The following is a 23,413-nucleotide window of genomic DNA, read 5'->3' on the forward strand; positions in this document are numbered from 1 at the left end:
TATATTTACAGGTGGGAGGCCTAAAGGATGTCTTTCATTGATTGTAAGCTAAAGATGAAAACACATTTTTGTAGTGTGAAAGGGTGTAAGGGCAAGAAATCTTGATTACTCCATATATAGCATTTGATACCAAAGATGGTTTCTGGGTGAGCTATGATTGTTCCTGTTTCCCCCCATTCCAGCGGCTGCAGACACTGCTGCTGGGTCCTCTCCAGGAGCTCTCCCTCATTCCCCATGCTGACATCAGACAGAAGCAGCTGGAATGTGTCCACCAGATCCTCTCCAACAATGGAGAGACCCTGGTGCACGGCTGGCCCCTCGTGCTGGGGGTGATTGGTGCAGTGACCACTGACCAGGGGTAAGCACACTTCTGGCTAGTTTGATTCAGCCCCCTATAGAAGACAGTGACCATGTTGTGTTTTGGTTTTGTTTGTTTGTTTGTTTTTTTTGTCTTCTTCTTCTGCTTGGAATACATCAGTGGATATGAGAGTAAGCTTCTGTCTGTGTTTGTTTACCATGATTTACCTGTTTCTAAAGAAGTGATTTTTGAAACTCATATTGAATGTTGTTTCATTCATTGTTATCGATTGAGACTGTCCACTCTTTCTATCAAAAATTTTGTCACATATATATATATGCAAATAAACATGAGTGTATTTAAAACTATTTTCTTCTTGTTAGTGATTCATTTGAAAAAAAAAAAAAAACAGTCATCAACCATGCTGCTGTTTCGAAGAAATTCTGGTCTGCTCAATATTTCACTTGGGTGCATTATCTTCCTCTACTCAGAATTATGTAGACTTTGCAATAATATAATATATAGATCACAATTGTGTTTAAATATACTTATCTTCTTTGCACTGATATGATCCCTACAAAATATTGATGTCTTATACCGCTATGTGTGTACTGTTGTTCTTGCAGAGAAACATTGATTCGCTCAGCTTTCCAGAGCATACAGCTGGTAGTGACAGATTTCCTACCTATCATGCCTTGCTACTGCCTGCAGATCTGTGTGGAGGTGGCAGCTAAGTTTGGCCTCCAGAAGGAGGAATTAAACATTAGTCTGACAGCAATTGGACTGCTGGTAAGAAATTGAGCAGGTGTCCAGTTATAGAAGTTTGCTTGTTTTTGGTAAAAACACTAATTTCAGTTGCCATGGCAGCAGCATGGCAACACCCAATCCCCTGCAGCTATTGCAAGTACTTGGCAGCAGCCAAGTACAAGAACAGCCAGTAAGTCGGGTTTATGATGTTGCTGTGGTAGCTGCAATATTGGTAACCTTCAAAAACTGCAAATATCTTTATATCTTTGCAGTGGTTTAGCTGTGCAAGGATGAGTCGATATCTTTCATCATATGGTAATGTCATGAAAAGATTAACACACAGTCATAGATATTTTGGGTTCAAAACTGAGCCAACATACTCCTGTTGCTCTCATTTTTAGCTGACTGTTTGAAAATTATACATCCATGGATTAGTCTGGTCTTGATGTAACTTGTGAACAAGGCTAATGACTGTTTTAGCTTCTTGGTAGATCACATTGTATGTCACGCAGGGTTGAGATGAAAACATATCTTGGGTCTTGAATGGTAGACAATACTTGTTATAATAGTTGATCTCACTTTGTTGTTGATATTCTCTGTTATGATTATGTTTCAGTGGAATATCTCAGATTACCTGTACCAGAACCGAGAGAAAATTAGAGTAGGACTGAGCAAGGAAGCCGAGGCCTCCCCAACCAGGACCAGTGGGGGCGAGCAGCCCATCCCACCTTTTGATGCCCTCTGGCTTACGCTCTACTCCAGGTCAGTGTTTGTCAACTACAAATCATTCTTTTCTATGATGCAGGTCCCATTGGTGCTTTGTCAACACAATGGATGATCTAGTCAGTGATTTGATTCAGGCAACCACTCCAATGGATGAATTTGTGTCAGTTTCTGTGGTTAAAGAACAAACTTTTTTGGTGCTGCTCTTCAGATATATACATACAATACTTTTGATTGGAGTTGGAGTTGGTTTTCAATGTTGTACATGTTTCTGGCTGTAGTTGTTGGTGGCTAGCTGTTCACTGTCTCGGCTTCATTCTCTTGTTATTTGTGTAGCCTGACTTTGTTTTGCCTAATTAAGATCTTGCTCAGTGAGGCACACTTGGATGGGATTTTGGGTTGCCATAGAAACCTTCATGGAGGAAATATGCACAGAATTTGAGTGTAGGTTAAATTTGTCCATTTAGCTGTACCACTTTGGTAACTTTCTCGTAATTAGTATCATTCAATTTGGGATTGTTGCCTGAACTAAACAGCTGTTAGTAAAGTATTTTGTTACTTTTTTTTTTAAAAATCCATCTCAGAAACTGTATTTGTTATCAAATTATTTGGAGAGATTTTCCTAACCTTATCACAAAATTGTGTTCTCCCAAATATGAACACTTGCAACATTTCTGTGAATTCAAAATACATCTGTAGAATGAAGAGACATTGATAGAATGACCAAAAAAAATGCTAATTTAACGTTTGCATTGTGTATTCTTCTTCCCATATTTAGTCTTACGTATTTATTCACTGTTGTTATTATGCACAGGTTAGCAGACCTGTGTGTGGACTCCAGGCCAGCAGTGAGGAAGAGTGGAGGTCAGACCCTGTTCTCCACCATCAGTGCTCATGGGGCCCTCCTCAAACATACCACCTGGCAGATTGTTCTCTGGCATGTGAGTCATTGGAATAGGAGGGTGTGGTGGCTCTAGCCACTGGAGATATCATTAGGATAACAGGAGTTGTGCTAGATATGTTTTCTTGTTACATCATCTTGTTGACCTACATGAAGACCGTATTTTAGAGATGGCGCAGAATCTTTTACTCTTTCTTCTTTTTTTTTGGACTTCTGATCATGCTTCATGTAAGTGAGATACAGTCAAACCTGTTTATAGCGGCTGCCCAAGGGATTCGAAAATAGTGGCTGTTATAGGCAGGTGGCTGCTATAGACAGGTTATCCACCACTGCATGTTTATCGCATACATGTATGTGATTATTGTTGTTAACTACACTTACATGCACATGTACATATAATACGTATGCACATGTTTCATGCATTGAATAATGGCATTATTAATTGAGTTATACCGCATGAGCATGCGTACAGCAAATAAGATTTTCAAAAGTTCATTACCATGCCTTAACAGCAGGTGAATGCAGTGATGGCAGTCACTACATTCACCTGTTAGCCATACTTCAAAGCAGAAAAACATGCAGAATAATCAGCTCCTCTGCACCTCCATATGGATCTGTGGCCACTAGGCACAAGTTAAAATCTACTGCGGGAAACATAACTGGTGGCTGCCATGCATAGGATCTGTAGCATGATTTTCCCTCGTGGGAATTATTCAGTGGCCGCATACGGCAGTTGGCCGCTATAGGCAGATGGTTGCTAGGGCAGGTTTTGACTGTATTACCTAAAAAGCTAATAGTCTATGCTGCAAAATGGCATGAATTCTCTTTAAAGTTTAAAGTTTCAAATTTCACCTCCACAGGTCCTGTTCCCACTGCTGGACAAGGTCAAGAAGTGCTCCAGCGCTGCGGCCACAGAGCAGACGGAACCAAGCGGCAACATCCTCATCCATCACTCGAGGGACACAGCAGAGAAACAGTGGGCAGAAACCAAGGTCCTCACCCTGGCTGGGGTGGCTAGGGTATTCAACACTTGGAGATATGCACTCTTACCACTGGGTAGGTTGGTGTGATGATGTGATATTTGTCCTGGAAAAAGAAGAGAAAAAATTCGTTCTATTTTGAAATCTTATCAATCTGTTCGGCTTGTGTTACATATGAGAATTACATGATCAAGCCAGCCCTTTTCGAGAACCATAATTTAAACCATAATTTTTCTGGATTCTTCATTTTTGGAAAAATAAAGTAGCATCTACATTTTCCTCCTTGAAAATTCAACAAACCAGCAGCTACTAATATCTGCATTACTGGGAAACTTTACTGCAGAAAGTTCAGATCTTTATGCAAGGTATTTCACCTTATCTACCAATGCCTTAGAATATCAAATTAACACTCACCAGCTCATACTGGCTCGCAAGATATATTTGAATTTACAAATCATAGCTAGTTTTTATTAACCCATCCCCGTCAGCTCCCACAAAAAACGTGGTTTTTATTATTCATGACCAAAAGAGGGCGTCCTAGGACCTCAGGCTTGGCCAGGAGCTGTAGAATAATTTTAGCCAATCACAGAGATCCTTACTGGGACTCAGAAAAATAATTTATGCAAAGAAACATATTTTAGAATGTCTCTTATTGGCCAAAACACCTGCCAGGGGTTCGAGCCTGCTGAGAAACTAATCAATATTCATGTTTACAGCGCGCATGTATCTTTGTTGCCCCAGCAACTGCAGTGATTTCTTACGCGCGGTATCGTGATATCGATCTCCTCATAGAGTGCTTGACGATATCTCCTTGTGTGTGTACGTGTACTGCTATGCTATGCTTATGCTGGATGGGGCGGGCGGCACGGGGGTGTGTGTGTCGAATTCCATTTACGTTAGTGAGTGTGGGTAACTTCTCTAGGTTTCCCGTCCATTTCTCTCTCTCTTTTCTCTCTTTTGCTTTCGTATCATTCTATATCTTTCATTCTCAGAGAACAATCGTACTTCTGAGAGTGTTTTGTTCATTTTTTCTAAGTGATTATCTCGTTTGCAACAATTTAGAGGTGAGTTTTTGTCCTAGTGTTTGTTGAGTTTTTTGATTGAACACGATGTAGCTTATCTACGTATGTGCGCATAACATCGTAGCTTGTGTGGTACCCACTCGTTTGTTTTCCGTGTAAGCATTTTTGCCGTAGTGTCTTCATCGTTCGTCTTCCAAGCATCGTGTTTTCACCCTAGTTTTTCTCATCGTAGTTTTTTACCTCGATTTTTTTTTGGGTGCAAGATGTTCTGTGTATTTTTTTCTACGGTAATATGCCATCGTTGATGATCTTCGTGTATTCATTACTAGTTTTTCACCTCCGTTTCATTTTTGTGTACAACTAATGTCTGACGTGGCGTAGTTACGTTTAGAGCTAGTAGTTAGCTAGGTCTGCGATGTCTGTATCGTTTGCTGATATGTTTTGTGAGCTGAGAGTGACTATGATGGGAGTGATATTCAGGGTTTTGCTGTGGTTGAGGTGATGGCAAGATGTAATTTATTTTGTGTAACCATGTATGACATTGATGATGGCGAGTAAAACTACGACACGAGTAACCTAGCCTAGGCCAATGCAAATGACGAGAGCTAGAGTGACACTGAAGAAACGGGGGCTGATGCTCACTCGTGCACGGGAGTGGTCTAGAGACCTGCATTACAGTTGTGTATTTATTTTTTTTTCCTTTTTCTTATTCACTCGGGTATTGTGCTACCAAAATTCGTGTCTCTGAAGAAACTCAACCAAAAGCTTGACAACAAGTTTGCATCAGGTCTATTCTGTAGTACTAGCACTAGGTTCTCTAGATCTAAATCATAATGGCGATGCTAATTTAGTTTTCATTTAGAACTCGATGAAATCCATTTTCTTTGCTCATTTTTCAACTGATAAATTATTTAGAACTGTACTTAAATTCTGATGTACTGCATTCACCATTGTAATAAAAAAGAGCCTGCTGATCAGGTGTTTCATTGTATCCTTTTCATTTCCTCCCTATCCTTTTGGTTTCCTTCCTGTCACTTTCTTCTTTGACCCTGGATGGAAAAAAAAAATCCCATCTTGCCATGTAAAGACAGAATACATAACCATCATGAAATATCATGACATTGAAGTAATAAGAAATATTCAAGTGACCAAAATACTTGTTTGTGAAAATAAATAACGAATGAAAGGTGATTTCTTATGGAGCAGTTCTTTCAAATGTCAAACAGCTTCGATAATGAAGCAAGTGAAATCTGAAAACTATCCTGGCAACAAGTTGAAATTGATAGGGAATTCTGACAAAAACTGTCACACCATTTGATGTTTGAATTTGTCTTTTTATTGGATGAGGTTATAAAACTAAGTGCCGCCGATAAAATAACAATCCTCTCAATTTGAACAAGAGTAGTAGGGTGGTACACTAGTACGACTCAGTAAACAGCTGATTATTTATGCATCGTATCCATGGGCAACTGCGGGGTAACTGCAAGAAGGCGCAGGAAATTAGACTTGAGTCAAGAACGACTATTTATTATTATTTTTTTATTCAAACTATTTTTTTTCTTGGACTAAAAAAAAAAACCCAAAATATTTCATATTACGCTTCTAAAATATAAAATGAATATATGAAGTCTTTTTATCGTGATTTTATGAAGAATTAGAATTATTAAAAAAATATAGATACTAGACGGGCTGAACAAGGAAGTCTAATTTCACCCCAAGAATTTGCAACACACCGCATCTCGGGTGCATTCCTAGCGTTGTTGCCGCACTCTCACGATCACCTAGCTAGGCCATGTGCACAAGCCAGTCACATGTTCACAGTACACACGTTGTTAGCCAGTTCACCGATCTCATTCCTGATCTCGTGCGTGTAGAAAATTCTCTCAAAACTAAGCCAGACATGATTTTGGAACATACATTACAATGTCAAGACCTTTTCAGTGGACTTTGAATTCGCTATTTGTCTGTTTTAGCTCTTGAATGTACGACTTCGAACGTCCGATTTGTTTTTTCCTACACCACGTGGAGTCTAGTCCCGGGTTTTCTCAGCCCCATGCTTCTCCACACACGTCACACTAGCACTGTGTACCTGTACTGTGTACACACACAAGCCATCGCGATCGAAGTTTGAGCGATAGCGATAACATGTGCGGAGCAGACATGCGGATTTCAGCACAGGGTAAATGAGTAGTTGAACGTATCACGATTGTAAAACAAATCTTTTTGTATGTCTCTGCAAATTTGAATTAGGCTATCTCAGCATAGATAGATTATGATACATTACAAAATAGATTAGCCATAGCAAGAACTTGCTTACATGAGAGTTATTAGATAACGTTGCAAAATAAAAACCCCGTCATTGAATGGAATGTTCCAGAGCTATCTCGGGGGCGGGGGGGTGGGGCTCGAGGACATTATGGACACGTCGATTCGCAAGTGGGTAAGATGTGATTACAGATGGCTTGAAATGAAGAGGATTTATCAATGAAATACACAGAAACAATATTTTTTCATAATTCCTGCACAATTTATTATTTCTTTTCATAAAATTCACATAAACTAGTGCTGTATTGAGTCAACTAAGTGCATATTAGCACGAGTGTACACGCATCATCCCTCCTGCCTAGTGGGAATGACACAGGCAGTTTTTTCCATGACGTATGAATGCTCTTCGCGTGTAGATCGCGCCGTAGGGAAGATCGCGCCCAAGTTCATGGCCAACTTACTAGGCAGGCACGATATTACAGATTACACAGAGGCCCGTACGTGGATGGGTTAATATGAGATACATTGTGTCATGTTTTATTTTTTATGTTGTGTTTCTTGCATGATCTTTGGAGTTCAGCATATTCCAAGTGTGAGGGACCTTGCTGCATGTCACCACTCCATTCATTACCTTCCATGCACTGTAGAACTAACAAAGAGGGCGTAAGGATCAAGCATTCTATGAATTTTCAAGTAGGACTTACAAAGCATAATTTGTGTTCAGTTTAGAAGAGTTCCTTCCTGAGCTGCCCAATGCATTGCCTCAGGTAATGCATCCACATGTAGCGATATTGCCCCATGTACCGATGCATTACACCTTGATACATTATTATGTAACAGCTGTGATAAATGTACAAAGTATGTGAACCCTTGCTGTGTCCACACAGGGGACTTTCCCAGAGCCTGGGCACTGCTGCTGGAGCACATTGAGGCCTGTGCCCTCAGTTCCAGCAAGGAGGTGTCTCTCAATGCCCTCAAGAGCTTCCTGGAGATCATCCAGATGAAGACACCCAAGCAGATAGCCACTGTTGTGCCAGACCTACAGACTGCCAAGAAGAAACAAGAAGCCGGTGCCACGGATGCTGCGTCGCTCCCGGCAACCAATATTCCCGTACCCGGTGGAGAGAGCATCATCCGAATACAGCCAGTTGGCAGGAATGAGACGAACTCTAGCACGTTTCCTAATGATGATGAGAGAACTAATGAGGCCATGAATGGCAGTCTAGAGGGCCATGAGACAGGCTTACCGGGGTTTGAGGATGCTGCCCTCTGGTCCAATGCCTGGCGTGTCTGGTACAGCATAGGCACCAACAGCACCAAGCCACCGGAGTCCAAGGCAGACGCCGTTCTGCCCACACAGGCGTTCCTGACAGCACTAGTCCAGATCTTCCCGTACCTCTTTGACCACATCAAGGAGAGGTTTGTTGCCTCCGACCTGCAAAAGTTGTGCACGGTGCTGCAGAGCGCCGTCTCGGTGCCGGTCCAGGCAGACATGTCGGTGTTCTTGATACCCTCAGTGACTGAGACAGAGATAACTACCCTGCAAGCTGCTATTTTACATGCCTTCGAAGTGCTCAGAAAGGTAAGTAGTGTTTGATGGGGCCTACAGCTCCATACTAGAATGCTAGTCTTGTCGATAAGATTCTTCAATTTGGTTGAATCTGTAAAGGAATAAATCTGGAATTTGACTATACTGACATAAGATTAGGGAAAACTCATATACAGTGTTAAAATTTGAAACCTGCTCATCAAAAAGTTATTGAAAACCCATTTGTTTGCACTGGTTTTTACGCAGTTGTGGGTGAACCTTGCTACTATACTGGGGAGATGCATGCATGACTGTAGACAGATGAGCTTTTTGAGCATACATAATTCCAATCCTCCTCTGATACTCAAGTCGCATTGCAAAATATGAGAAAGGACTACTGTCAAACTAGAAACATTTGTGGCATATTTTTTGCAAACTGGAGCCGACAGCCTTTTGTGCAGCATGAAACTTTGAGGAAGTGCCACTGGCATGCTTTGTATTGTGTAGGCAAAAACTTCTGCATGCCTTTTACTTTCGCAATTTCTGCTCCTTGCAAAATTTGTGAAAGTTTCATATACGCGAAAACTTCTAGTTTTACAGCATTTATGAACAGTTGCATTCTTGCCTGCAATCATAGACACTACACAGAATGCCAATAATGCATGATATTTTTGCTTTGCTTTTCTCATGACTTGCCATCAAACATTGTTTCATGTTGTCCCTTGACAGGCCATTGCTGAGGGTAGTGAAGCAATGCAGTCCATGTACCCAGCTGTCTTTGATCAACTCCTCACATTTATCACCTACTCGTGTCAACCGCCCTCTTTTGGTCACATAGAGACCAAGGTCTTATCCAAGACAGCTCCAAAACAGGTGAGCACCCTATGAACCAAGATGTGATTGGCCTATTATGCCTCTGCCACGAAGTGTCGCCGCAGGCATTATTGCTACTGTGTTTCATTATGAGTATGTTTTTTGAGGTTTGTTCGTTTTGTTTATATTGTTTGTGTGTTTGTTTGTTTTTGTGTGTGTGTGTGTGTGTTTGAACACTCTTCCAAGATGTAACCTAAGTAAAACTAAACTTGTTACATATATCATGCTGTATGTGCTCTTATGTAGTGCTTTTTGTACCAGATTTCATTGCGTGTTTGATTTTTGTATACCAGATCCATTACACACACACACAAAAAAAAAAATCAGTCCTTGATCCTTCTCGTGAAAAACTGTTTGGATTATTCTGATGTATGATATCAGTATTTGAATATAAGATATTTTAAAAATACTTAAAATATTAAAAAAAATATTTGAATATTTAGTATATAAAAAAAGAGACATGGAATAAGTAGAGAAGTCAGATGAAAATGTTTAAGTACCAGGTACACTCTCTTCTCCAAGGGAATGCTAACACCTTGTGAAATGTCATTATTGTTACAGGTTTAATATTTGTAGCATATTTAGCAATCTTGCATGTGGTGCAAGTACAACATTGTAATGCATGATGAGATCATAGAAAAAAACAAACTAGAATGTATCATCAAGCTGATTTGTTAAAGGTTCAGAGAGGAGAGAGAGAAAGAGAGAAAAAGAATAGAAAGAGCAGGGTAAAATACTGAATTTTATTTCTTTTTTTAATATATGAGTTGATTTTGCCTTATTTATCATGATACAGTAGATTATGAGTGATCATACTCATGTTCAAAAAAGACATACTGTAAAAGTGGAAATTTTTGCGGTGTTAAAATTCACAAACTAGCGCGAAAATAAAAGCACGTGAATATTTTTGCTTGCCATATGTTCCTGTGCGCGATGTCTTGATTCCGCGGAATTAAAAACACGTGAAACTCTTCTTACCCGGCCAAGCGCGAAAAATTAGTCGCACAAAAATATCCACTTATACAGTAACATGTTGACTTCAAACATTTTCATCATAACCAGAAATGACTTCACTGAGTATGATATCGATATTTATTCCTTCATTTTTGTCAACGGCTTTCAGTCGTTTCAGTCCACTGAGTTCATAATCATGAACATGTGCATAGAGGTTGTTTCATTGCAGTAAACAAAGAAGAAGACATAGATAGAGAAGAGAGAGAGAGAGGGTGAGACGACGGCAAAATAGAAAACAAGGATATGAATAGTGGGAATGGGTCGATGTTGACAGAAAGGGGAATTCCTACGGGAGGAAGTACGTGTGGGATGAAAGCTGAGGGTTTGAGAGTTGACTGGTATCGACAGAGTGAGAGATAGAGAAAGGACGGATGAGATGTGTGGTGAAATGAGAGGAAGACATGTCGAGATTAACATCACTTACAATTATGAGAGCACAATTTGCAGGAGTTACACAACTCGACTCGTTTTGGTTATGAGTGGATTAAAGGAATGAAAGCAAACCCTTGGAGAACTCTTGCAAAATAACACAATGCTTGGTTCCCAGGGAAGCATAACTGCGGGTGATTAAGGGACTGTTTGTTTGTGCTTGTATAGTTGAGTCAGAGCGATGTCTCCGATACTGTCGCGGGTGACACATCGTATTACCGGGCGAGGTGCTCACAGCCTCGCCTCTATCCCACTCGTCGAATCATGTTTGTCCATGTGCTGTGGGAGACAGACACGTGTAGAGATCTCAGAGACAAAAGACATGTAATCATTCCTGCCCCGCCATTCCCCTAACCTCCTCCAACCCCTTCCCCACCCTCTCCACTGCCTTGTGTCAGTATGCTTGCCATATGATAAGGTGAGGATTATATTTTGTTGTATCTATGCCATCACTCCCAAAGGCACCAAATTTTTGTCTCTTCTCCTAAGGTGTTCAAGGTTATCTCTTTTTGTCTTTCTGTCTCCTTCTCCCCTCGTCTTGAGCTTGTCAAGTGTAAAGAAGCAGAATTTTCCATATGCAGTGCTGTGAGCAGCTATACCTTGACAATAGATCGAGCACCCCAGAAAATATACTTGTATAATTTTACACATGTCGGCATGTAAACAGATCGTATTGTTTGCTAGTTTGTTTGTTTGTTTGTTTTTTGAATGCTTTCCCACAAGTCTTACCCTTGACAGAATGTGTGTTGTGAAGTTGGATGCCGTCATATTTGCCTAAGGCCCCAGTGTCTTTTGTTGTTATGTCAGGTAGTTAAGGGGTAGGGATAGTTCATGATGATATCATTATGTAACCCACTCAAAGGGCATAATAAGGAATATGCAGACAAAAAAAAAGGAACTCTCAGCAGAAAAGAGAAAAAGGTCACATGTGACTGTCTGATATCATAGAGTGATGAATGAATGAAAGTTTCGATAAAAGTGCAATCCCAAACTTCCCCTCTCATAGAAATGGGTATTTTGATCTAGTTTCACCCCTCCCCCTCCTCCCCCCCCCCCCCCCAATATGAGTCCAGCAGCCAAACAGGTGATCTCTGTGTTGACCTTAACAAGTATTGAGGACACTGTTTTGGCAAGCAGTTCATTTGAGTGAATTCTGTGCTGTTTGTTATGTGCAGGTGTGTGAGCCTGCCTTGAAATCTGCATAAAGAGACTGTGTAAACAGAACACCCAATGTTTTAAGAATCATGGAGTCCCACAGTTTCTCTGCCTGTGAAGATTAGATATATCACTGGATGGATATGTTTAGTAAGCATGATTATTGTACATCTCATCAACTGAAGTCAGGAAAAGAAAAAACACTCCTCTGACAACTTGAAACCAATATAAGCTGTGAAGTTTTGTACACAAATGACAGTGACAATTAAGTTCATACAAACCCAACCATTGTCTGGGGTAATTTGAATATCTTTCACATGTTTGCTCTTTCCCCCTTCCGGATAATCACTTCTTGTGATTTTCTAAGCTAGAAAGGAAACTTCCCCAAATGTTAATGGGTCACACAACACACATCCTGTCAAATTTGAAGAGTTAACACCCAAAACTACTAAATGTTTCTAGCAGAAGATCACTACTTCATATTCTATGTGTTTCTTTCTTATGTCTGCATGAAAAAAAAAAGAGATGAAAAGAATGAAGGATTAGTAAGAAGAAGTAGGCGATCCCCCTGGACATCTGTCAAAGGGGAAAAACCACAAAGCACCTGTCTTATGCCGAGTCAGTGAGTCAGTATTCTTTTCTTCTTCTTTTTTTCAAACCATGCTAGTCAAGTATCCACAGCTACAGTTACAGAATAGTTTAAACATTGATCTAAGGATTCCCCATTTTTCTTTTTCTTTTTTTTTTGTTCACCATGAAAGACAAGTCTAGTGGAGAAGAAATAAAAGTGAGAAATCTGGGGGAAAACCCAGGAGGTATGCTGAGGAAACTAAGTGGAAACTATCCAGAATATGCTGAAACTTGCACCGAATTTCCTGCCACAAGTGACTGTCAGAGTCACGCTACCGAGGTTCTTCTGTTGAGGGAAACTCCACAATTCATGACTAGACATTCCCCCTCCCCCTCCCCCCTCCCCCGAGCTAATTGTCTCATGATCATAAATCCAGTTTGCACCGCAGAAATGATTTGGGGGGTTTTGTAATCAAATTTAACATTTGTCAACATAAAATTTTTGCCTATTTGTTCAATGGACAACTAGCCACAAGTATAAATAACTGTGAAGTTTTACAAGTAAGAAGTAAATGAAATGTTAGGTGAAAGCAAGGTATAAACTCCTTAAGAATTTTTATTTTTTTCCCTGGAATTATGTATTCAACTAACAAGTAAAGAATGTGGGTGTGTGCATATATGTGGTAATGTAGACTCCCGTCACTACAAGTCCATCAATATATGAGCTATTAGAATGCAGACTTTTATTTCATGAGTCATAATATGAGCTGAAATCTTTGTTTCGTAGCTGAATATATTGGTGTCATGATCAGTTGCTGTTGTTTTCTGACACCAATGCCTGATGTAATATGTGATGAGTGTTTCTTGCTGTCTGTTCGTGTGCAGTATCAAGTGAATATCAGTAACTGGTTGTAATGGAAGGAGTAAACAAACTTGTCTGTACAGCCAGTTTGCCAGTCTTTCCGCTGGTGTCATCTTTCTACATGTAATGATGAATTTGCAGAATTAAACTAAAACCCAGAATCCAGGATGTTAAGGGATGTGTCCGAGGGGTAATATGTGCCAAAAGTAGCTGTCACAAAAATATCTCACATTTTATTTCAAGGGAAGGAAAATATCTCATGACATGGGACCCACAAGAGTTGATGTAACAAGTTGAGTCTGAAACAAGTCCACACAATTCATGTCTCTCACAAATGTGGTAATATTTCAATGCATGTATCATGCATTATCGAAAGGATGCCTACAATAATGTATGCTCCTTCATGTTTTAGCAAGCACACTAACACTCTTATTCACTGGTGTATATTAAATGTGAGAGCATGTGGTTAGATGACAGCCTCTTTTGTTGCTATGTGGTTCTATGATGAGTGATGTTGATGTGATGAACAAATGAGTACTACTGTAGGTGGTGATTGAATTGATTGCTGCAGTAATGTATGAATTTAGTGCTGACAAATTTGTGATAAAGTTCTGGCCGACATCTTATGCTGCATTCAATTGCTCAAAAGCAAACCGAATCAAACCATACCGTACCACACCGTACCATGCAAAATTGGGAGTCATTTAGCGCACTGTGGAGAAAGCGTACTTCATGAGTTATGGCTGGACTCAGGTCAGAGGGGTCACAAGTTTTGTAGCAACAAGGTCATACACCCCTGCCGTACTTATGCTACATACAGGTGTTACGAACAAAGAGAATCAACTCTTTGCATCATGATGTAGTCCGTGTTTCATTCATTCTTCTCATGTCAACGGGGGAAAAAAACAGGAGGACGGGGGAAAAAAACAGGAGTCCCGAATCGTTACGTCGGTGGCGGAATGGGGGCGTCAATTCACCGCTTATTAATAAAGCAAGAGTCACTTATTAAAATGTTCACCTGTTTGCCGATCATTTTTTTTTTTTCTACCCGTTTTGAAAGGTGGGAGGAAGCAAAACAACTTCAGTTTAGGCTCTATTAAATGTAGGTTATCTTCCAGCCTGGAATCGTTTCCCCTACTGGAAGGCTGTGAAAATCGTCGTTTCTTGCCATCTTCTAGAACTCTCTGCAGATTGTCCTGATCACAATGTGATAATACTGTATATCTCAATCTTTTGCCACACATGGGGAGTAACATCAACCACTGCATGGTATGGAATTTTGATACCGTTTGTACTTCTCAATAACCTCCGAGAACCTGTAATGAGACTCTTGCTACACTGTTGTCCCACATACTAAGATTGGTGTTTCCTTTACACGTTCTGTACGGATTTCGCGTTCATTATTGCTATGCATGCACGGACGCTAGTACTGTGTAGGGGATCTACCCATTGTCGGCATGACCTAGATATGTGCAGCATCAAAACATAATTCGTGAGTTCTTTCAGAAAATCCCATAAATCTACTTTGACTTGGTATTCTCCACGATACACCATGGCTTCAAAGAAATTGATTGCATCTATTCTGAAAGAACTATTGGAAAGCACAGAATTTCTTGATGCTATTACTGAACACCTTGCTGAAGCGGTGGAAAGATCAGTGGAAAAGAAACTGGAGGAAATTGTGGAAAGAATAAAAAAACAAGACGAATGCTTGTCACGACTTGAAAAGTCTTTGAAAAAGACAGACAAGATATGCAGTGACCTGCAAACACAAGTAAATGACTCGTGGCACAAAATCACTGAGCGGTGTGAACTTCTGGAAGCTTCTGTTGTGGACCTCTCAGCAAGTGAAAGCCAAGCAAACAAGAAAATCCAGTCACTCGAGAAAGCTCTGGACTCCAAGTGCAACATGATCAACATGCTTCAAACAACTGTGAATGACCTTGAGCAGTACTCAAGAAGAAATTGCTTAAGGATCTTCGGTGTTCCTCAACACCCCAACGAAAGTACAGACCAGGTTGTTCTTGATGTTGCCAAAAGGATTGGAGTGGATCTCAGTGTCGCAGACATTGATCGCAGCCACCGAGTCGGCAAACAACCCACTGGTGATAGGAGCAGAGGAATCATCGTGAAACTTTCCTCATACCGAGCTCGGCAGAAGTTGATACTGCATCGTCGCAGGCTGAAAGGAAGTGGAACCACCATCCACGAAGACCTTACTTCCAGGAATCGCGATCTGCTTCTGGAGGCCCAAGGACATGAGAAAGTGACAACAGCTTGGACTGTAGATGGTCGCGTCTTTGTCCTGATCCCTGCAAGCAATGGAAGATCTACCAAACGACTGATAAAGTGCAAAGACGATCTCACAAAACTATGATTTGATAAAATGCATAACACTGCAGGTACCTATTCATGTATTTGATCTGTATATTTTTGAGTTTGAAATACACCATGTAGTGTATGTTATGCCATGCTTTTTTTTTTTTTCTCTCTCTCTCTCTCTCTTTCTTTCTTTTCAAAATCTTTCTTCCTCTCCATTTTCCCCCCTCTCTCTCTATAGCTGTATACAGATGTATGGCTACAGTGGACAAAGTATGCTGAGTAGATTTTCTATGTGTTCCTTTTTTCAACAAACATGCCGTGAAATATAATTGTTAATGATCATTAAACTGCCTTCATAGCCTCCCCGTGGCTTTTTTTAGATATTTGCTTTGGGTATTTCTTGATATCTATAATGTATCATTGTGAATCCTTGTGACTCATTACTTTTAATCTGTGTGTTTTATGTGTAGTGTATTAGGTAAATGTCTGAATATCAAACTCAAACTTATTTTGATTCTGTCAATAGTGATGTCAGTAATGGTATAGGATTGTCTGAGTATTTATCTCCATTTGATAAAAGTGAAGAAAAAGAAGGGTCTGATCAGTTTTTTTACACTTATGACCAGTTCAATACAGATATATCTGATGTTTTTTATCATGAAAATATTTATAGCAGATTTTCAACCATTCATTTTAACTGTAGGAGTATGCGTAAAAATTTTGATAATTTGCAGTCCACACTTGATATGCTAAGGATGCAGTTTTCCACAATAGCTGTCACAGAAACCTGGCTATATGAGAGTGACTCTTTATTTGATATTGAAAATTATACATTTTTAGCTAAAGGAAGAAGAAATAAACGAGGAGGTGGTGTTGGAATATACATTAATAAAAAATTATCATTTATACCTAGAACAGATTTGGATACTAATGAACCATATATAGAATCATTATTTATTGAATTCAAGACTCAATGTCATAATGTTATAGTAGGTGTTATATATCGGCCACCAAACCAATGTGTAAATTCTTTTTTAGAATCAATGGATAATATTCTGCATGTTATTAATGCTGAAAATAAATCTGTGTATTTGTTAGGTGATTTTAATTTGAATTTATTGGAGATATCTGTTTGTCATCATGTAAATAATTTTTTAGATTTATGCATGTCAAATAGTTTATACCCTTTGATTCATATTCCAACACGTGTTACACCCCAGTCAGCAACATTACTTGACAATATCTTTACCAACGTTCTTGATCAAGAAGTTGCAGGTGTACTCTTAGCAGATGTAAGTGATCATTTTCCTGTTTTTTCTGTGAGCAACATCTTATTGAAAAATAATAGTGATTCAGATATTTTTTTTACACGTGATATTAATTCTATGAATTGTGAGAAATTTGTTCAAGTGGTTAGCAACACGTGTTGGAATATTACACATGATAACTCAAATGATGCTTATAATGATTTTATTGAAAAGTTGACCAAAATATATTATGATTGCTTTCCTGTCAAGCGTGTTACAAATAAGAAAAAGTATATGCATAAGCCGTGGTTTAACACATCATTACGTAAACTTTGTAACAAAAAATGTATATTGTACAGGAAGTATGTTAAAAATCCAACTGAGTACAGATGTTTTAGGTACAAGCAATATAGAAATATGGTATCAAAAGAAATAAAGAAGGCTAAGATTTTGTATTTTAGAAACAAATTTGAATCAGCTACAGGTAGTATGAAAAAAGTATGGAATATAGTTAATGATATGCTTGGTACAAGAAAGAAGTCAAATGCCCTCCCTAATGTATTAAAGTGCAATAGTAAAACTGTAACTGGGCAAGATGATATATGTTCTGCTTTTAATCAGTTTTTTATTGATATTGGGCCCAAACTTGCCTCATCTTGTAAACGAGTTGGTAATTATATGAGTAATATTAAAAGAAATGCAAGTAGTATTTTCTTTGAGCCATGTTCTCCTGATGAAATAATCCGGATTGTTAGTAATATTCAAAATGGTAAAAGTCCTGGGCATGATGAAATTGGTGTTCTGCCTATTAAAAAAGTTATTCATATTCTTTGTATTCCTTTATGTGAAATTTGTAATTTATCTATGTCAACTGGTGAAGTTCCTAATAATTTAAAAATTGCAAAAGTTATACCCATTCATAAAAATGAATCTAAGGACGATATATCAAATTATCGCCCTATATCTATTCTTCCTTTATTTTCAAAAGTTCTCGAAAGATGTGTTTTTAATCGAGTAATAGATTTTTTAGAAAAGTGTAATATTATAACTGACAATCAATTTGGGTTTAGGCCAAAGTATTGTGTATCTTATGCATTAGTTGACTTTCTTTACAAAATATTGAATGCATTGGAAAAAAAAGAAATAACTATTGGATTATTTTTAGATCTTAGTAAGGCTTTTGATTCCCTTGATCATCATATTCTTCTAGATAAACTTTATTGTTATGGTATGAGAGGTATTGTATACAAATGGTTTCAAAGTTATTTGGATAATCGTAAACAATATGTATCAATTAATGGTTATACCTCTAATCAAAAGACAATTAAGTGTGGTGTTCCACAGGGGTCTATATTAGGCCCTTTGTTATTCATTCTGTATATTAATGATATATGTAATGTGTCTGATCGTTTAAAGTTTATTTTATATGCAGATGACACCAGTGTGTTCATGTCCAATTCTGATATACAAATATTACAGGAACAATTTGCAAGTGAATTAAAAAAGCTAGTTTATTGGTTAGATATAAATAAGCTTGTTCTTAATATAAATAAAACAAATTTTATGTTATTTTCAAACAAAAAAGTACACAATGATTTTGTTTATATTAAAATCAATGATGTTTTTATTAAACGTGCTCCATATGTTAAGTTTTTGGGTGTAATAATTGATGAAAAATTGTCTTGGAACCAGCACACTGATGTTGTCTGCAACAAACTTGCAAAAAATATTGGTTTATTGTATAGATTTTATTCGTATCCAAAAGAAGTTTTATTATTATTGTATAATTCTCTAATTCTGCCTTATTTGAATTATTGTATACAAATCTGGGCAAACTGTAGTGAACAAAATATGTTGAGGCTTTTTAAATTACAAAAGAAAGCAATCAGAATTGTATCTCATAGCGATTACCGTGCTCATACAATGCCAATATTTGATCGTCTGAAAATTCTTAATATTTATAATATGTATATATATCAAAGTGCAATATTTATGTTTTCATGTTCTCATAATATGCTACCTGGAGTATTAACTAATTACTTTAAGCTCAATAGCCAGGTGCATACATGTATAACAAGAAACTTTTTTAATTATCACTTGCCATTTGTAAGATTAAGCTCGTATCAAAAGTCAATATTTTATAATGGACCGAAAATATGGAATGAGTTACCAGAGGAAATAAAGTCAAGTCAGACTTTTACGATTTTTAAAACCCATCTTAAGCAGTATTTAAGTGACAGACAATCTTTAGAATAAATGTATCATAAAAAATATTTTTGATAAGATTATACATATACTTTTTGTTTAATGTGTTTGTGTGTCTATGTTTTGTTTTGTTTTTGTTTTTTGTTTTTTGTTTTTGTTTTTTTTGTGCTGCTGTTTGTAACTTTGTAATATATATGATATTCGTTTGGTACATGTTAAAGGACTTGGCTTCATATAAGGCACCGCCTTCCTGTCAAGTTCCTAATGCTTCATGATTTCTTATGTTGACGTTTATATTTTGTATCCGTTGCAGTCATATCAGTTATTTTATACAAATTTGACGACATGAATTTAAATGTAATGTATTTGTACTTATATGTAGTGTATTTTCTCTGTTTGTTTGTATGGTTTTTATGGAGTATTGAATAAATAAATCCAATCCAATCCAATCCAAATCCAAACTTCTGCTATGGTACGCTTTTGGACTGCTTTGCGTTTTAGCACTCTCTGGCATGGTATGGTACGATGTGGTATATTTTTGGAGCACGCCGAGAAGTGGTCCACGTTTGGCTTGGTATGGTATGGTACACATTTGGTATGTTTGAGTGCTCATCTCTAGCGTAGGTATGAAATGGTATGGTATTCTGTAGAGGAGCACTCGAATGCACCCTTACTTTCTGAGCTGTGAGACCCTGCACCTGTATTTGTTTCCATGTCATTCCAGCATTGACATTCAGCAGCACTCAGTCAGCCCCGTCTACTTCATTGTTGTAATGTTTTTGTTCCAACCTGTCATTCATTGTTGAGATTTAATTGTTATGTCATTGTTATGTCATTGTTATGTCAGTCAGTGTATTGATTTCAGCATTTCCTTTGTTTTTGTTTTTGTTCTTGATATTTATCCCGATATTGTTCTTCTAGAAAAAGACTCAGGTAAATATTTGCATCGTGATCGAACATTTTAATATGCGCATGAATATGTTTATTTTCTTTTCCCTTCTGAATTAACCAACTTAACACATTGCATCCTTGATACTGCTCTCATGGTTTATGTGGATGAATTATTAATTCTATCTACTTTCTTTCTAACCATTATCGTACAGGATGAGAAAGTTGTTCATGTCAATAACGAGGGGATTATTATCGTAAGACTAGTCAAATTATGGGTGTCAAATATCTCAAAGGCTTCAGATTAAAAAAAAAGAATCTCATTAGAAGAATGCAAACTAGAACTTTTTTTTTCAGATTTAACCTCGGTTCTGAAATGATGTTGTTTCCACTAGATAGTTGATGTATTCATGTATACATTATCATGAGAGCTTGTGTTATGTGTCTGTGTCTGTGTGTGGTAGGGCAAATATGAGTGTGTTTGTTGTATGCTTGTGATACAAAACATGGAAATCACATGATGTATGTTCTTGTCTTGTTTCACTAATGGTCACTATGTTTATCTTGCCTACGTCTAAGCAGTACATCACACGTGACTGATATCGAGAAGGACAGTCTCATTCTAACAAGCTCACTTTCATTGCTTCTTGTTTTTTTTTTTTATCTCCTTCACTCATGCCAATCTCCATAGCTGTATCAGGGACTCTTTGACTCAAAGGTACACACCCTGTCCTGATCACATGTAGTTCTCAGTGTTTGTACTCATCAGCAGTCGTTGGAGCTGTTTATTTGTCAAATCATTATCGCTGTCGTCATGCCTTTCTAGTGGCTGTGTTTCATTTGCCTGTATTTCAATTCTTCAAATCCATTTCTGATGATTGTGGACATGCATGAATATTTCAATTCATGTGAATTAACTTTTGACACCCGAAATCACCTAGCGTTCATCTTTCACTACCATTTTCATAAGTATATTTGCTTCTTACATGATAAAACATGGAGATAATTTCAGGCATGCACATACACACATGTACCCACACACACACACAAATGACAAACATAGATGTGCACATAGAAGTATGTATTTAATGATAAAGTAATGATGTTGGTTAATAGAGAATAGAAATAGAAGACAACACATAATGATTCAGAAATAGAAAGCCTAGTTCTTGAAATGCTTAAAGGGGAAGGCTAGTAACTGATCAGTGGGAATCAGTGCGAATGCTGGGGGATGATTGTTTCAATTCTTGTGGGATTCATTTAAGAGTACATTATATATCTATTGTTGTGTGAAAATTATTTGCTTCAGAACGGTCTCATATTCAAGTAATGTGCAGCTTAATGCCCCGTCACTGACCAGGCATGCTAACCTGGAAACATTAAACTACCAATTACTTGAATATGAGACCATTCTGAAGCAAATAATTTTCACACAACAATAGATATATAATGTACTCTTGAATGAATCCCATAAAGATTGGAACAATCATCTCCCAGCATTTCCACTGATTCCCACTGATCAGTTACTAGCCTTCCCCTTTAATCCCTAGACTTTAGTAATTGGCTAGTCATATGAAAATGACGAGCTATCAAAGTACAATGACGATAAAACAATTTTCTCTTATTCATGCAATAAAGATTATAGCCAACTCGGGGAATAATTTTCCTGGTGTCACATAGCGATTCCCTATGCATTTTGGTGTGACTGAGCACTATACAAAATGTGATTTGTGCAGCAATTTCATTACATAGAATTATACACCAGGTTCTTGAAAATATCTCTCCATCCACTAAAATTGCTATATTCAATTTCGAGAAGGGAAATTATTCCCTGCAACAATACAGCAATAAAGTGACATAAAAAGAAAAAAAAATGTATATATTTTTCCTTCTTTAGAGGCCAGAATGAGAATCATTGCCCTCCTTCTTGTATAACTCATTGGATACCGAATGGCTTTTCACAGATTTTGCATTCTGCAAAAGGTCATTCATATCATTTGGATGAGTTTGGCACATAATACAGTAAAGGACTATACTTTTTATATTACCTTTGTGTGGAATACTCTTTCATGTATTGTATTCTCTTCTTCATGGTGTTCCTTGGTACCTTGTATAATCCCTAATATTATTTATTTGCCATTATGTGAATTAATATGCTGGTATTACGTGTGCAGTGTATACTTCTCCCATTCCAAGTCATTATCTACACAGCCATAGAGAATAGTCTCATGTTGATGTATTACTACCTATTGATTGACATATATGTATGCAAACATATACATATAATTATTTGAATTGTGTTATGTACATCATAGTTTGCATTGCCTGTGTATGTTGCCACCAGTTTTTGTTTTCATTTTAGCCTGTTTTTTTTTCTTTGAGTTACTTGCTCCAATGCCCACCTTATTTATTTGTCATAACTCATCAAGTCTCAGTGAATAGTTGAATTCAAAATGAATGGATACATCAAAAGAGCTAACCAGCAGTACTTTTCTCTTTTTTGTCTAAAAAAAAAACTTATGCAGATATCTTAGATAGATGTAGACTGTGGTAAATCACTTTGGCTGTGTTCTGACTGGTTGAATACTTCTTCTCATTGCATTTGTGTCAACCAACATTGTAGAAAGAAGTTTAAGGAATGTTAGCTGAAAACCATGACTGTTAGATAGAACCAACTTGATTTGGACTGCAAAAGACAAGAGCAATTTAACCATGTGTTGTAATTTTTTTTTTCTTTACAAGAAAAAGATTGATAAATTTGTAGGTCGTGAAGAACTGTTCACCTGTCTTGCACATTATTTTTCTTCAATATGATCATCAAATATGGTTTAGGATGTTCTCTGATAGTTTCCAAACACTTAATTTGGACTAGAAGATATACAGTAAAATGTAAGGCATCTTGTGTGTCATCTCAGGATGTAATGTATAGACTTTGGTTCCATCTCTTTAAAGGTTTTCTGCCATCTCCAGCACATGATTTGATCTTTGTCTGGACTTTGACACAGTTCAGCAGAAAAGGGTATTACCATAGTGGGTCACTTTCAAATTCCCCTGAACTAATGCACTGCTGCCAAGTTATCCTGATTCTACAGGAAGCAACAGAAAAAAAAAATCTCTGTATGCCCTGAGAAAAGAATATAAAACCCTTCCTAGTAGGGAAAGTATTACTGGTGAGATACATTTGGTGTGTAAGTTTCTCCCCAATAAGTCATTTGGAAGCTCCCTGCTTTGATGTGTGAATGAACTTTGTTGGCAGTCCCACTTATGCCCTTCTGAGTAATTGTTATTCCAGCTCGTGATGAGAGTTTTTTGTTTTGTTTTCTTTCTTTCTTTTTATTTTGCATGAATCCATACTGTTCTGGATATTTTACGTTTCCCTCCAGA

The 23,413-nt window shown here is 37.8% G+C and overlaps 1 protein-coding gene across 1 annotated transcript in view; it reads left to right on the top strand.

The window, feature by feature from the left end:
• Positions 1-23,413, top strand: part of LOC139743853 (protein MON2 homolog) — a 97,308-nt gene that overhangs the window by 54,233 nt on the left and 19,662 nt on the right. Inside the window, exons 20-27 of the mRNA XM_071654310.1 lie at positions 183-358; positions 925-1,087; positions 1,662-1,807; positions 2,583-2,709; positions 3,530-3,725; positions 7,824-8,518; positions 9,194-9,337; positions 20,721-20,747. Coding sequence (XP_071510411.1) covers positions 183-358; positions 925-1,087; positions 1,662-1,807; positions 2,583-2,709; positions 3,530-3,725; positions 7,824-8,518; positions 9,194-9,337; positions 20,721-20,747 — 1,674 coding nt within the window. The remainder of the gene's footprint in view (positions 1-182; positions 359-924; positions 1,088-1,661; positions 1,808-2,582; positions 2,710-3,529; positions 3,726-7,823; positions 8,519-9,193; positions 9,338-20,720; positions 20,748-23,413) is intronic.

Source organism: Diadema antillarum, unplaced genomic scaffold (genome assembly GCF_040938485.1).
Source record: "Diadema antillarum isolate AM-2024a unplaced genomic scaffold, OU_Dant_1.0 seq00001116_RagTag, whole genome shotgun sequence".
Lineage (NCBI taxonomy): Eukaryota > Metazoa > Echinodermata > Echinoidea > Diadematoida > Diadematidae > Diadema > Diadema antillarum.